The 16107-nt window shown below is 40.6% G+C and overlaps 1 protein-coding gene across 2 annotated transcripts in view; it reads left to right on the forward strand.

The window, feature by feature from the left end:
* VIPR1 (vasoactive intestinal peptide receptor 1) overlaps positions 1-16107 on the forward strand; it is an 88136-nt gene that overhangs the window by 44255 nt on the left and 27774 nt on the right. For both annotated transcript variants that reach the window (XM_020999207.2, XM_020999208.2), the window contains exon 3: positions 8760-8867. In XM_020999207.2, the coding sequence (XP_020854866.1) occupies positions 8760-8867 (108 nt within the window). The remainder of the gene's footprint in view (positions 1-8759; positions 8868-16107) is intronic.

The raw sequence follows: 16107 nt of genomic DNA on the forward strand, positions 1-16107 counted from the left end.
TGCCTTTTTCTTAGCTGTACATGACATCTTTACAAAAACTGACCATGTATTAGAGCATAAAAACTTCACAGCCAAATGCATGCTTTTCAGACCATAATACAATACAAATGATACTCAATGAAGAGCTGGGGAAACATAGATTAAAAATAATTGGAAACTAAATAACCTAATCCTAAAGAATGAGTGAATCAAAGAATAAATTGTAAAAACAATCAATAATTTCATTAAAGAGAATGACAACAATGAAACAAACATACCAAGATTTATAGGATGCAGCCAAAGCAGTACTTAGTGGAAAATTTATATCTCTAAATGCTTACATCAATAAAATAGAGAAAAAGCAGATCAATGAACCACAACTAAAAATCTAGAAAAAAGCACATTTAAAATCCCCAGTTAAACATCAAATTAAAAATCTTGAAAATCAAAAGAGAGATTAATTAAAATTGAAAGTAAGAAAGCCATTGAACTAATAAACAAAACTAGAAGCTGATTTTATGAGAAAAAAAAACACAATAAAATAGATAAACCATGAATTAATTTGATTTTTAAAAGAAAGGGGAAAAAAAGCAAATTACCAGTAGCAAAAATGAAAAGGGTGAATTTGCCACCCATGGAAATGAAATTAAAACAATTACTAGGAGTTATTTTGCCTAATTGTATGCTAATAAGTCTGACAATCTAAGTGAAATGGATGGACATTTACAAAAATATAAATTGCCCAGGTTAACAGAAGAGGAAATCAAATACTTAAATAACCCTGTCTTAGAAAAAGAAATTGAGCAAGCCACCAATGAGCTCCCTAAGGAAAACTCTTCAGGACCAGATGGATTCACAACTACCACACATTTAAAGAACAATTAATTCCAATACTATATAAATTATTTGGGGAAATAGGCAAAGAAGGAGTCCTATCAGATTCCTTTTATGACACAAATATGGTGCTGATATTAAAACCAATTTCCCTAATGCATTTTGATGCAAAAATTTTAAATAAAATACTAGCAAGAAAATTACAGCAATATATCAAACTATGGCCAGGTAGGATTTATACCAGGAATGTTCAATATCAGGAAAACTATCAGCATATTTGACCACATCAATAACAAAACCAATGAAAATCATATGATTATCTCAACATATGCAGAAAAAGCTTTTGAAAAAATACAACATTCCTATTAAAAACACTAGAAAGCATAGGAATAAATGGAGTTTTCATCTAAATGATAAGTAGTATCTATCTAAAACCATCAGCAAGTATTATCTATAATGGGGATAATCTAGAAACTTTTCCAGTAAGATCAAGGGTGAAGCAAAGATGCCCATTATCATCACTATTATTCAATGTTTTCTAGAAATGCTAGCTATAGCAAGGAGAGAAGAAAAAGAAATTGAAGGTATTAGAATAGACAATGAGGAAATAAGACTATTACTCTTTGTAGATGATGCAGTGGTTTACTTAGAGAATTCTAGAGAAGGAATTAAAAAATTAGTTCAAATAATTAACAACTTCAGCAATGTTACAGGATATAAAATAAACTGACATATGTCATCAGTCGTCCCATGTACACCAACAAAGTCCAGAAAGAAGAGATAAAAAGAGAAAATTCCATTTAACTTAACTCTAGACAATATAAAATACTTGTGAGTCTACCTGCCAAGACAAATCCAGGAACTATATGAACACAATTACAAAACACTTTACACAAATAAACTCAGATCTAAACAATTGGAAAAATAAAAATTGCTCATGGGTAGGCTGAGCCAATATAATAAAAATGACAATTCTACCTAAATTAATTTGCTTATTTGGTGCCACACCAATCAAATTACCAAAAATTTATTTTATAGAGCTAGCAAAAATGATAACAAAATTTATCTGGAAGAACAAAAGGTCAAAAATACCAAGGGAATCAATGAAAAAAAAATGTGAAGGAAGGTGGTTTAACAGTACCAGATTTCAAATTGTATTACAAAGTAGTCATCATCAAAACAGTCTGGCACTGGCTAAGAAATACGGTAGTGGACCAGTGGAAAAGATTAGGTACACAATACATTGTAGTAAATGACCATAGTAATCTAGTGTTTGATAAAGCCAAAGAGTCAAGATTTTGGGACAAGATATCACAAACTGGCAAAAATTTCTGGGAAAACTGGAAAGCAGTTCAGCAGAAATTAGGTATACACCAACACTTCTTAAACTGTGTGTCGTGACCCAGATTTCTGAATGTACAGTGACCAAAAATTAATTAAAAATCAAATGCATAATGAATCTGAGGTCTGAACACAAAGCATGCACACTTTGCTCTATGCATACCCTCAGGCCACGCAATGAACACTGCTGGAACCCAAAAAGGGGTCACCATTAGAAAAAGCTTAAGAAGCCCTATTGTAGGCCAACATCTTATATCAGATATCAAGATCTGGTCAAAATGAGTACATGATTTAGACATAAAGAGTGATGTCATAAGCAAATTAGGGAAGCATGGAATATTTTACCTGTCAGATTTGTGGATAAGGAAAGAATTTATGACCAAACAAGAGATAAAGAGCATCATGGGATTTCAGATGAATCATTTTCACTGCATCAAACTAAAAAGATTTTGCACAAACAAAGCTAATACAGCCAACATTAGAAGAGAAGCAGGAAATTGGGGGGGAAATTTTACATAAGTTTTTTTCTGATAAAGGCCTCATTTTTCAAATATATAGAGGGGAGACTGAGCCAATAAGAATATGAGTCATACCCCAACTGGTAGATAGTCAAAGGATATGACTACACATGCAGTTTTCAGAAGAAAAAATAAAAGCTATCTATAGTCATATGAAAAAATGCTATAAATCACAACCTATTAGAGAAATGCAAATTAAAATAACTCCAAGGTACCACATTACACTATTAGATTGGTTAATATGATAAAATGATAGAATGACAAACGTTAGAGGGGATGTGGAAAAATAGGGACACTAATGCATTCTTAGGTGGAGTTGTGAAATGATACAACCATTCTGGAGAGCAATTTTTAACTATGCCCAAAGGGCTATAAAATTGCATATGCCCTTTGACCCAGAAATACCATTATTGGGTTTGTATACCAAAGGAGGAAAAGGACCTATATGTATAAAATTTTATAGCAGCTCTTTCTGCGGTGGCAAAGAATTGGAAATTGAGGGATTGCCTACTAGTTAGGGAATGGCTGAATGTTATGGTAGATGATTGTGATGGAATACTATTGTGCTATAAGAAATAATGAGCAGGATGTTTTCAGAAAAACCTGGGAAGATTTACATGAACTAATGCAAAGTGAAATGAGCAGAAGCAGGACAACATTGTACATAGTAACAGCAATATTGTTCAGTGATCAACTATGAATAACTTAGCTATTCTCAGCAATACAATGATCCAAAATGGTTCTGAAGAACTTATGGTGAAAAATGCTGTCCACCTCCAGAGAAAGAACTGATGAAATCTGAATGCAGATTGAATCATACTTTAAAAAATTTTTCTTTATTATTCTTGTTTTTTTGGGTCTGCTTTTTCTTTTGTAACATATGGAAATGTTTTTACATGTCTACACATGTATAATCTCTATCAAATTATTTGTATTCTCAATGAGCGGAGAGGGAAGAGAGAAAGGGAAATAAAAAAAATTTTAATGAATTTTAAAATTTTTTGTTTACATGTAATTGAGAAAAAAATAAAATAAAAATTAAATGTTAAAAAAAAAGAGTCTATGATGTAATATGGAAGCCAAAAATGCTCGTTTGCTCTTAAGCTATATTGAGAGAGAGAGGCATAACCTCCAAACCAAGGAAAGTGAAAGTCTCTCTATGCTTTGGCCTTATGAGGGCACAGAGAGTGGGTTGTTTTTTTTTTTTTTTCAGTGTTGGGTGCTGTATTTTAGAAAATGGTGTAGATAAATTACAGAGTTCCCAAAGTGAAGTGACCAGGATGATGAAGGGCCTGAAAGTCATGCCATACAAAGACGGCTTTAAGAAATGGGGGATGTTCAATCTGAAGAAGACTGAGGGGCAACATGGTAGCCTTCTTCCAGTATTTGAAGGGATGTCATGCTTAAAGGGGCTTTGATTTGTTCTGTTTTGTCTCAGAGGGTAAAATTAATAGCACAGAATGGAAGTTGTAGCAAGGTAGATATAGACAGGATATAAGGGAGGACTTCTTCACGATTTTAGGTACACAAAAAGTAGAATGAACTTCCTTGGGAGGTAATGAAAGTCCAGATCACCACTTATTGGGCACATATCACATAGTAACATGTGGGACTGGATGCTCCTTGAGGTCTCCTACAATTCTGAGATTTTGTGATTTATAGCATCTTGGTCAACCACATTCATTTTAAAATGAGAGGATTTTTATTTTTTTTATAAGGAAAATTAGGCCCAGAAAAGTGGTTTGCCAGGGTCACACAGCCTGTTAGGGGTAGAGCCAGTACTAAAATACTGATCTTCTGGCTCCCAGTGCAGATATACCTTGCCTCTACTATAACCATCTTCCCACCCTGGAGAAACCTCTGCCCTGTGGCCCCACTTTCCTGATTGTTGATTCCTTGGTTTGAACTGACATTTCAGAAAGGGCCCCAGCCATGCTCCCTTCAGCTCTCCTCTACTGCAACGTACTCTCCAGACTCCTCTACCTCTCCAGTCATCTTACCTTTCCCTACCCTCACTTTCTAGCCCCCCCTTATTATATTGTCTTCCTCCATTAAAAATGTATGCTCCTTGTGGGTAGGAATTCCTTTGTTTGTTTCTATTTTTGTCCCCAGAAGTGAGAACAGTACCTGGCACACAGTAAGTGCTTAATCAATTATCTGTCTATCTAACTTTCTATCCATCCATCCATCCATCCATCCATCCATCTATCCAAAAACTATCTTTTTTGCAAGGCCTGAGGAAAGTCTTTTTTTCTGGAGGAAGCCTTCCCTGATCCAGAACCAGAACCCACACTGTTCTCCCACTTCTCTGAAGACCTTTTCTAGCCCTTATGGCTCAAACCCAAATCCAACCCTGGATTATACACGGGCTTTATCCTGTGCTCTTATTGTTTCATAGAAGGTAAGTCTTAACCCTCTAACCTAGGGGTTCTTAGTTTTTTTTGTGTGTCGTGTACCTGTTTGGAAGTCTGGTGAAGTCTATGGATCCCGTCTCAAAATAATGAAGTCCATAAAATGAAACTTATAAGATTACAAAAAAGAACCAGTTATATTGAAATGAAGATGCAAGGCGACACACCCCCTGACATCTATCCACAGATGCCTTGGGGAGGTTTAAGAACCCCTGTGCTTCTGGGATAAAGTATTTACGTGGCATATAGTAGGCATTTAATAAATATTTATTCCCTTCCCTTCTTTCCCTGCTCTTCTGTCTTCCTTAGACTGAGCTCCCCAACCTCCAGGGGAGGTTGTCCCTGAGCGAGGGAACCTAGAGGTTAATTGAGGAAAAGCAAGTTCTCCAGAGAATCCAGCTAGGTTGACATTCAGATAGCTTGCCTATGGGCCTCCCCAGAGGTGGGCAATTTCTTATTGTTAAATTTCTAATGTCTTTCCTAAAACCACAGCTCCCAGAAGCTAGGTTTTCAGTGGGGTTCCATCAAGATTCTGAGACTTCAGGGGCTTGGAAAAGCCTTGATTAACACATTTATTGCATGGAGAAAGATGGAAACAAAGGCCCAGTCTTGTTCAGGGCAATGGGCTGACCTTGATCTGTTCCCCTATATCCCTGAAAACAAGCATGTGTATTTCATATTGAGCAGAAAGGGCTCTTGGTGAGAGACTGAATCTCAAGGTCCCTTTTGTGCCAGCCCATTTCTCGGGGCACAGAGAGAGGAAGAACAGACCTGGACCCTGCCCTGGAGGGAGCTCTTCTATTGACTTTCACAGGCAAGTCTTCTCTCTTCTCCTGGTCTCAGTTTCCTCTTCTGTAAATTGAGTGGGATTGGACTAGGTGATCCCTCTTCTGGCTGTAAGTCTTCTGATCACTTGGTTTCACCCATATCTGAACAGGATCCCACTCCCTCCCTACAACATTCCCAAGTAACTATCTGGCATTTCCTGGAAAGCTTCCAACTTTCTCACAAATTTCAATTACGCCCAGTTTGGTCCAAGTAAATATTTCCTTAAATGGCTTTTTGAGCTCTCATGAGTTATTAGTGTGCTGTCTCCCTCTCAGACCAGGTGGACACTGTGACCCTCCCTCATACTCCATAGGAATGGGGACATGTCCTTTTCCTTTGGTTCTCAACCTCCTAGTGTTACTATCAGGATGCGTCTATGTGTAGTGTTTATATATACAATGGATTTCAGGAGGGCACCTGGGAAATAGAGGAAAGAAGACTGGATTTAGAGTCTAAAGACCTGGATTTGAGTTCTGGTTCTGCCATTTACTAGTTGGACTATTATTTCCCTCCCCTCTCTAAACCTCAGTTTCTCTATCCATAAACGGTTAGGTTGGACATGGACTTCTTGGTGGCTAGATGGTGCAATGGATAGAGCACTGGGCCTGGAGTCAGGAGGACCTGAGCTCAAATCCAGCCTCAGACACTTTCTAGCTGTGCTACCCTGGGCAAGTCACTTAACCTTTGTTTGTCTCAGTTTCCTCAAATATAAAATGGGAATAATAATAGTATCTATCTCTCAGTGTTGTTGTGAGGATAAAATGAAATATTTGTAAAGCACTTAGCACTGTACCTGGCTCATAGTAGGCACTTAATGTTTCCTTCCCTCCTTCCCTCCTTCCCTCCTTCCCTCCTTCCCTCCTTCCTTCCTTCCTTCCTTCCTTCCTCCTTCCCTCCTTCCCTCCTTCCCTCCTTCCTTCCTTCCCTCCTTCCCTCCTTCCCTCCTTCCCTCCTTCCCTCCTTCCTTCCTTCCTTCCTTCCTTCCTTCCTTCCTTCCTTCCTTCCTTCCTTCCCTCCTTCCCTTCTTCCCTCCTTCCTTCCTTCCTTCCTTCCTTCCTTCCTTCCTTCCTTCCCTCCTTCCCTTCTTCCCTCCTTCCTTCTTTCCTTCCTTCCTTCCTTCCTTCCTTCCTTCCTTCCTTCCTTCCCTCCTTCCTTCTTTCCTTCCTTCCTTCCCTCCTTCCCTCCTTCCTTCCTTCCTTCCTTTTCCTCTTCCTTCCTCCCTTCCTTCCTTCCTTCCTTCCTTCCTTCCTTCCTTCCTTCCTTCCTTCCTTCCTTCCTTCCTTCCTTCCTTTCTTCCTTCCTGACTTCCCTCCTTCCTTCCTCCCTTCCAGTTCTAAAGATCCCTGACTGTGATGTAGGTCCTATATGAAACACTCTAGGAGATGACCCAGGTTGACAGGCAAATCAACAAATTAATCACAACTAAGTTCAGTGAGGACTGTCCAAAGCACTGCAGATTTTCCCTCTGCGTTTTCCTTACTTCTTCTGCTTTATTGCTTTACAATCTGGTGGGATACAGGGAAAGGAATGAAAGCGATGCAGGCCCTCATCACCTTACACCTGTATTGTTATAACAGTCCACCGGTGGGTGTGACTGCCTCAAGTCTCCCCACTCCAATCCATCCTCCATTCAGCCACCGAAGGGATTTCCTTGAGTGTAGGTCTGACCAGGTCACCTCACTACTCAACAAATTCCAGTGGCTTCCTCTTGCCTCCAGGATCAAATACAAAATCCTTTACTTGGTGTTGAAAGCCCTGCATAACCCAGCCCCCTCCTACCTTTCCAGTCTTCTTATGCCTTACTCCGAGACACAGACTGCAGCACTGACCTCTTGGCTGTTACACAAACAAGATACCCCATCTTTGGGCCCTAGGTAGTTTCTTTGGCTGTCCCCATGCCTGGAAGGCTTATTGTCTTTCCTGGCTTCCTTTAAGTGACAACTAAAATCCCATCTTCTATGAGAAACCTTTCCCAAACCATCTTAATTCTAGTGCCTTCTCTGTTCTCGCTATTTCCTATGCACCCTGTCTATAACAGCTTGTTTATACATATTTGTTGTCACCCCCACTAAATTGTGATCTCCTTTTTTGCCTCTTATCATAGCCTCATCACTTAGCACAGTGCCTGTTGCATAGGAGACACTTAATATTGCTTGATTATTTGTCAGTATGCTCACTAGCTGTGACCCTGGGCCTCAGTTTCTTCATCTATAAAATGGGCATAATATTCTATGAACCACATAGGTTGTTGTGGGGAAAGCATGATGTAAACTTTAAAGGTCTATATATAAAATATTGTTAGCAGAGCTTGCAGTAATAGAGAGGATAAGAGCTGAAGAAGAAGGTAGAGGGGTTGGAAGAATGAGAAGAGAGTAGGGGGGAATCATAAGGTCATTCATGTAAAGGGAAAGAATTTTAAAGATTCACCTGATATTTCTGGTCTCAAGACCCTATTATGCTCTTAGAAATTATTGAGGACTCCTTAAAGAACTTTTGCTAGTATAGGTTATCTCTATTGATGTATACCATTTTAGAAATTTAAATGTCTTTTATTATAAAAATAATTTTGTCCTTACAGATGCCCTGAAAGGGTCTCAGGGAGCCCAAGGAATCACTGGACCACTGAGAACCACTGATCAAGACTAGTCCTTCCCCACATGCCCTTGTTTTACAGATAAGAAAAACAAGTCCCCAGGAGAGGAAGTGACTGACCCAAAGCACAACTGATAAATAATAAAGCTCAGATTTGTGCCCTGGTAACACCAACCAGCAGGCCCTGCATGGTCAAGAATGGCCAGGGACATGTTTAATGTTTCCTCTCCCTTCTCTCTTTCCTCTTCCCTTCCAGGCTGCCAGCAGATGTGGGACAATATTACGTGCTGGCCACCAGCTGCCTGGGGCCAAGTGGTCATCAAGCCCTGCCCCAAGATCTTTGAACACTTGTACTCAAGCCAGGGTAAGTGGCTTCAGATTAAGAGTCTGGTCTGAGGGAGGGGAAGGGGGCAAGCAAGCAGAGGGATTAGTGGTCAGTATGCAGAACTTCCTTCTCTGACTCCTGTGGGACATTATGTGCTTTAACCCAATCTCTCAATTAACCTGTCATCAAGACTTTTCTGAGATCCCTGTGTATCCAGCCTTGTGATGTGACCAGCTACTGTGTAGAAGAGGTAGTTGAGGGCTTTTCCCTCAAGAAGTTTACAATCTAGTGGGGTACAGAAGAAGAAATGAAAAAGGCATTTGGTGAACATACAGCATAAGAGAAATAAAGAGCAGACAGAGACTACTCTCAAGGAGTTTACAATACAGGGTGGGGGACCAAGGAGAGAGGGAGGAGGTGGATAGGAAAAGAGAGAATTGGGTTTCACTTCAGAGAGCTCCTCATTTGAAGAGAGAGAGCAGAGGATCAATTCGACAGAGAGGAGAGGCAGAGGTGGGCCCTGTCCTTGGGGATCTCACTGTCTAATAAGGAGAGAAAGAGGGATAGCAACCTGAGACTCTACCCTCAGGAACCTCATAGTCTGGGAAAACAGGGGAAGAATAGAACTAGCTTCTGAAGGAACACATTAGGACAGAGTGTGACCCAGAGTTGAAATGGGCATTCAGACAGTTAAGCGCTATAAAAATTCCAGGAAAGGCAAAATAATTGATTCAAATTTGAAAACAGAAGCAGAAAAGATGATATGGTGATTGTGTAACAGTGGAAGTTTAGTAACAGTGGTACCATATTGTACCTAGGTGTTTTTCTTTAAATCTAACTATGAATTGTATATTATTTACTTATAATGTAAGCATTTAATTGTTACAATTTATTAATTATATATATACTTATTACCCCCCACCCCAAAGATTGTAAACTCATTGAGGGCAGAGACTGTCATTTTTCATCTTTATATCCCTTGGTCATAGAAGATGTTTAATAAAAGCTTATAGAATAGAATATAATTTAATTATTTAATTTAGTAGAATTTATTTTTGTTTTAAAAAAGCAAAATCAATTGCAGTCTTATGATTTAACCTGATGTTCATATAATCTTTAGAAAGCCCAGTTGTATAGACTATAAAACCATGACCTAGGCTTCAGCAGCTACCTGAACTATAGGCATAATGCTTAAATCCTGGACTTTAGGCTCTGCTCTGGTATGAAATCCCTACATGACTTTGGAAAAGTTCTTTTCTGTCTTTGGGCCTGGATTTCCTCATCTGTAAAGTGATAGTTCTGGCCTTTATTTCTCTAAGGTCCTTTCCAGGTCTGATGTCCTAGTATTAACCGCCTTTGGAAGGCTCAGTCTTGTAAACTCATTCCTGGAAAGCATCACAAATGCTTAACCACAGCATTCTAGGGTGGTGCTATGTTGTGATTCTTGGTAAAATACAAAATTGGAGGAATGTGTCCTTGATTGGAATATCAGTAGTTAGGATGGGAGCAAGATTTAGGGTGCGCTAATGCATACCAAACAATTCAACAAATATTTATTAATTGCTGACTATGTGCAGGGACCTTGCTTGGCATTAGAAATACAAAGATGAAAAACCACACATCCCCTCCCATCTGGTAACTTACAGTCTAACAGAAAGCATAGAACTTGTAGACAAATTAAGGATAATTAAGGATAATTAAGGTAGAATATGATACAGAAAAAGGAGAAAGTGAGGCAAAACAGAAAAATTAAAAGAGGTAGAGATCACTTTTGGCTGAGCAGATCATGGAAAGAAGAGATTATGGAAGAAGTAGCACCTCACCCAGGCACTAGAAAAAAAAAAGACAAAGGAAGATTTCAGTATGCAAAGACAAGAGAGGCATGAGCACCAGCCTGGACAAATGCATAGAGTAGGAGATGGCTAGACAAGATTAGGGGATGGCTAGTAATCCAATTTGGCTGAAATATGGAATACTGAAAGGGGAGTGAAGTGGAAAGGTATGCTGGATGCTGTAGAGAATCTAGAATGAGTTTTCTCTTTTCTTTCATGGACCCTAGGGAAGGCTTTTGAGCACCGTGGTCAGAGCTGTGTATTGGGAAGACTACTCAGGTGATATGTGAAGGATAGATGGATTGAGAGGGGGACCAGAAAGAGTTACAAGGCTACTATAATAGCTCAGGCAGAAGTGGAGGCCATGGTGTTTTCTGACTGTAACACACTTATTAAACCCTTAATCTGTGCAGAGTCCTATGCTCAGAACTAGGGGGAAATGTAAAAGTTTAAAGAAGGTCTGCCTTCATTGAGCTTCTAACTACTAACATCCATAAGTACAATACATTTTACATAAGCCTCAAATGGTTGCAAACAAAGTGCTGTGTTAAATCTAATTAGAAAGGCCATTGATTCATGGTTGGGGGTGGGAGGTAATCCACAAAGGCTGCCTGGAAGAGATGGTATTGGAGTTGAACTGAAGATCAAACCTGTCTCCTGTGGGAAGAACCATGTCTCAACTGAACAGGGCAGTGATGTCCCATGGTTAGAACACATCAGTATAGCTAAGCATTACCTGGCCATCAAATTCACTGGCCTCTCCTCTCAGTTTCCTGGAATAGTTGGGGCTAATTAAATTCCTCATTAAGGTTCTGATTTTTTTTCTACTTGAACTTGGAAGGTTCTCCTTTTCTCCGGGGTCCTGGCTTCTTATTGGCCAAATGATATTAACTCCTTGGTTGCTGACCTGGAGCAGAAGCTGCATCAGCTGTCACCTTCTATGTCTTGTCCAAAGTGGGTTGTCTGCAGTAATCGCATAGTGAATAAGAAAGACTCAGGTTCAGATCTCATCTCAGATACTTATGAGCTGTGTTAGCCTGAGCAAGTCTCTCAGCCTCCCTAGATCTCAGTTTCCTCATCTGTAAAGTGGGTTGAACTAGATGGCCTCTGAGTTCTCCTCTGGTTCTAACAACTGATGAGCCTACAATCCATATTCTCCCTACCTGCATTTCGGGAACAAAATTCTCAATTCTTACCACCCAGTTTCTTAGTTGCTGCCCCAAAGCCTGAGGAGTTTGGTCCTCTAACTTTCCCACCTATCCGCTTTTTCAGCTTAGGGCCATAGACTCGGGACATCAGAAATGGAAAGGACTTTAAAATATCGAATGTTAGGGCTGGAAGGGACTTTAGAAGTCTAGGAGTTTTTAACCTGAGGCTCCGAACTGGCTTTTTAAGTATTTTGGTAACTGTCTTTCAATATAATTGGTTTCCCTTGTAATCCTATGTGTCTTATTTTATGTATTTAAACACATTCTTCTGAGAAGCCCATAGACTTCATCAGATTGTCAAGGAGGTCTATAACACAAAAACAGTTGAGAACTCCTGATCTCACCCAACTTTCTCATTTACCTGAGGACAATCTGAGATCCAGAAAGGGGAAGCAAAGGCATGTAGTGAGTTAATAATGGCAGAACAGGGACAAAAGCTCTGGACTTCTCCATCTCAGCCCAGTGTTCTGGCCGCTCACATATCTATTTATGCCTCCTGTTTAGGCTGGAGAGGAGAGGAATTTTGGGGTGGGGAGAGCACTAACACCTTCAAGAAAGTTTGGAGGAGAAAATGGAGTAGGGATCATGAAAATCCTCGCATAGGAGAAGGTTCTTGAGCTGAGCCTTGGAGGGAGCTAAGAATTCCAAGGGCTGAAATCGAGGAAGGGGAGCATTCCAGGCATGAGAGACAGCCTATACATGAAGCATGAAGACAGAAGAATGTCATGTGTGGGGATCAGTAAATGGGCTGATTTGGCTGGAAATTAGGGTGAGAGGGGAGCAGTGTAAAGAAGTCTGGACAGATTTGAAGGGCATTATGTACCAAACAGAAGAGTCTGCATTCTACTGGGGAGCCAAAGAAGGCTTTTGAGCATGTGAGTGACGAGGTTAGACTAGTGCTTTTGGAAGATCAGTTTTGTAGCTATGTGGAGGAAAGACTGGAGGCGGAGATGACCATCAGGAGGTTATTGCAGTGGTCTGGGGAAGAGACGGCTGCATAAATGGAGAAATATGGCTAGATAGGAGAGATGATTGTGCTGAGCCTCTCTCCTTTAGACAATGGGCTACATGAGAGCCTGGCCCTCTCAGGTAGGGGCTCCCAAGATTAGGAAACATATTTCTTCTCCATGAGACTTGCATTTATTCCTCCAGCAGAATGGGTAGCCCATATCAGGCATCCTTAATCTTACTCTTCAGTTGTCTTTGACTCTTCCTGACACCATTTGATACTGGCAAAGATACTGGAGTGGTTTGCCATTTCTTTCTCCAGGTCATTTTACAGATGAGAAAACTGAGGCAAACAGTGTTAAGTGACTTACCCAGAATCACACAGCCAGTAGGTGTCTGAGACTAGATTTCAACTCAGGAAGATGAGTCTTCATGACTCTAGGCCCAACACTCTATCCACTGTATCAGATAGCTGCCCCTTCTATAATCTTACCCAGACACATTTTTTTTACTAAAAGTACATACTGGTATGGCTAGCATGTGGATTAGGGAAGGGATCAGGACTCTAATATGGTTAAGATTTGGTCTGAGGCTAATTTAGGGGTCTTTCAGGGATTAAAATAAGTCCATAATGGAAAGACAGAAGTCCCTAAGGAGATAAGTTAGGTAACAAACAGTCTTCCTGGGAGAGCCAGATCAAAGTCTCCTTAGAAAATGGTCCTCTCTCCTTTCACTAGAAAGATGAATGAACATGGGTAGGAAATGTTGCATACAGTATTCAGATACAGGCATAGTTCTTATCTGACTTCAGCTACCTTCTACAGGTCCCATTCCCCAAATACCCTCTCCCATCACCACTGTACTTGACCTCCCCTGAGTTCTGAGTACTGTCAAAGTATGCTATATAACCTGGCCATTTGGGTAATTTTTTTTTGTTTTTTTGCATTTTGGTGAGGCAATTGAGGTTAAGTGACTTGCCCGGAGTCACACAGCTATTAAGTGTCAAGTGTCTGAGGCGGGATTTGAACTCAGGACCTCCTGACTGCAAGGCCGGAGCTCTGTATCTGTATACACCATGTAGCTGCCCCATGGGTAGTTTTTAATCCCCATTTTATATAGGAGAAAACTGAGACTCAGAGGTGAAGTGACTTGTTTTGAGTCACATAGCCTATAAGAATCAGAGGTAAGATCCACACTCAGGTCTTCCTGGGTTTTTCTATTATACCAGAGATGTCCAAAACTCAGCTGTGAAGGAGGCCTGAGACACTTCAAAGTGCACTGAACCAGACTGAAGTGAAATTGGGAAAGATTTAACAAAATAAATAAATAAAAATGCAATAAAACACAGATAACAATACATTTTTAAACCATGACACGCAGCCCACAAGGATCTACCATTTAGTGGCTCTGCTTTCATTTCAGTTTGCCACCCTTTCATTGCACCACACTGCCCTTGTTAGAGCTAAACCAGAAGACATTGGTTCCAGGTGCATGATACCTCGGTGTGAGTAGGGCCTGGATTCCAGAAGTGGGTTGGGGCAGAAGGCAGGAGAGGGGCAGGGGGAGTGATAAGGACCCTGGTTTCTAAGGTGCTTGATTTTATCTAAGTTAAGGGTGGGGAACCTGTCGCCTCGAGGCCACATGTGGCCCTCTAGGCCGCCAAATACGGCCCTTTAACTGAATCCAAACTTCACAGAACAAATGTGCAAGTTCCCCACCCCTTTCTCTGGCACTCAGTATCTGCCGAGTCTGGCTTAGATGTCCTCTAATACCTTTCCAGCCAATGGTGCTGGAGCCAGCTCATACCTGCTCTAGAGTTAATTCTTCAATTTTCAGCAAATGCTATAAATCAGGACTTGATGCAGATTGACAGCATCTATGTGATTTATAATCTTAGAGTGGGTTGCCCAGGACATTGCAAGGTTAAGAGACTTTCCCACAGTCACACAAAGAGCACTTGTCAGGGATAAGACTTCAGCCCAGGTTAATTTTGCCTCCAAGGCCAGTCTTTCATCCAGTGGCATATAACTGTTTCTCTTGATGCTCTAGGTTTGACAAAGTCCTTTTATCCCAAGAGGTATGTGACACAATTACAGAAGGGAAGTGCTTGGCCCGGTGTCACACGGTGAAGAACACAATGTCCTGTAGATAAGATTTAACCCAGGAGTCTTCCAACTCCAAAACCAGAGCTCTGTCCACTCTACCATAGAGAACAGCCTTCCGTGGATCATGGCAGCCAAGGAAAGCCTAGAAGCTATGGCCTATATGTGGCAGCTGAGAGTGCTTAAGGACCCCTATCTGGGACAGGGCATTTGCTTTTATGTATGCAACTAGCCTTTATTTTGTGTATTATTTCTGCATTGGTATGGTTCTTTTTTTCCCCTCAAGTAAACCCTGAGGAACGCTTGTGATGCAGACCAAAGGTTCTTAACTTTTCTCTGTGATATGGACCCCTTTGACTATCTAGTGAATCCTATGGAACCTCTTCTTAGAATCATGATTCTAAATGCACACAAAAAATACATATTATAAAGGAAACTGAATCTATGGGAATAGAGTCATCAGAATATATTTTAAAAGAAAAAAAAGTCCACGAGCTTCAGGTTAAGAGATCTTACCCTGATCTAGATCCCCTGGAGACGAATTAGAGGTAAAGAGATACCAGACTGTGCACTGAATTGTGCTGGCAGCTTCATGAGGAGGAATTACTGACTAGTTGTGGGTGACCTTCAGAGCTGGAAGTATAATGTGCTGGGGCCAGCTCGACCCTGATTACTAAATTCTGTGTTAGCATTGGCCCCTCGAAAATTAGCAGATGCCATCAGTCGGGGCTTGGTTTATTGTCTAGACTTGAGAAAGTAATGGAGAGAATGTTAATAATGCAAATTAAATATAAAATGTGGCATTTTTCAGAGACTGGCATACCCCCGCTCCAAGCCTTGGAGCCAGGGAGGACAGGGGTTGAGGGCTTGATTAAGTGTTCAGGGATCACAGAGACCTAGAGATTACAGAAAAGTGAAAGCCCCGGGATCCCATGCAAAGGTCCCCTAGACAATAACAATAACAACTCCCATTTCTAAAGCCTCTGAAAGTTTACAGAATGTTTTCCTCACCATGACCCTGTGAGATCAGCTGTGTAAAGCATCAACATCTCCATTTTGCAGCTGTAAAAACTGAGGAGTTTGTGCCCCAGGGCAGTTGGATGAAATGATAGAAAAGGAGGTGAGGGTGTGGCCTTGAATTCAAATCCTCGCTCTACTACTTACTCCCAGTGTGGCCTCAAGCAACTCT

The sequence above is a fragment of the Phascolarctos cinereus genome, unplaced genomic scaffold (assembly GCF_003287225.1).
Source record: "Phascolarctos cinereus isolate Bilbo 61053 unplaced genomic scaffold, phaCin_HiC Scaffold_4;HRSCAF=312, whole genome shotgun sequence".
Taxonomy (NCBI): domain Eukaryota; kingdom Metazoa; phylum Chordata; class Mammalia; order Diprotodontia; family Phascolarctidae; genus Phascolarctos; species Phascolarctos cinereus.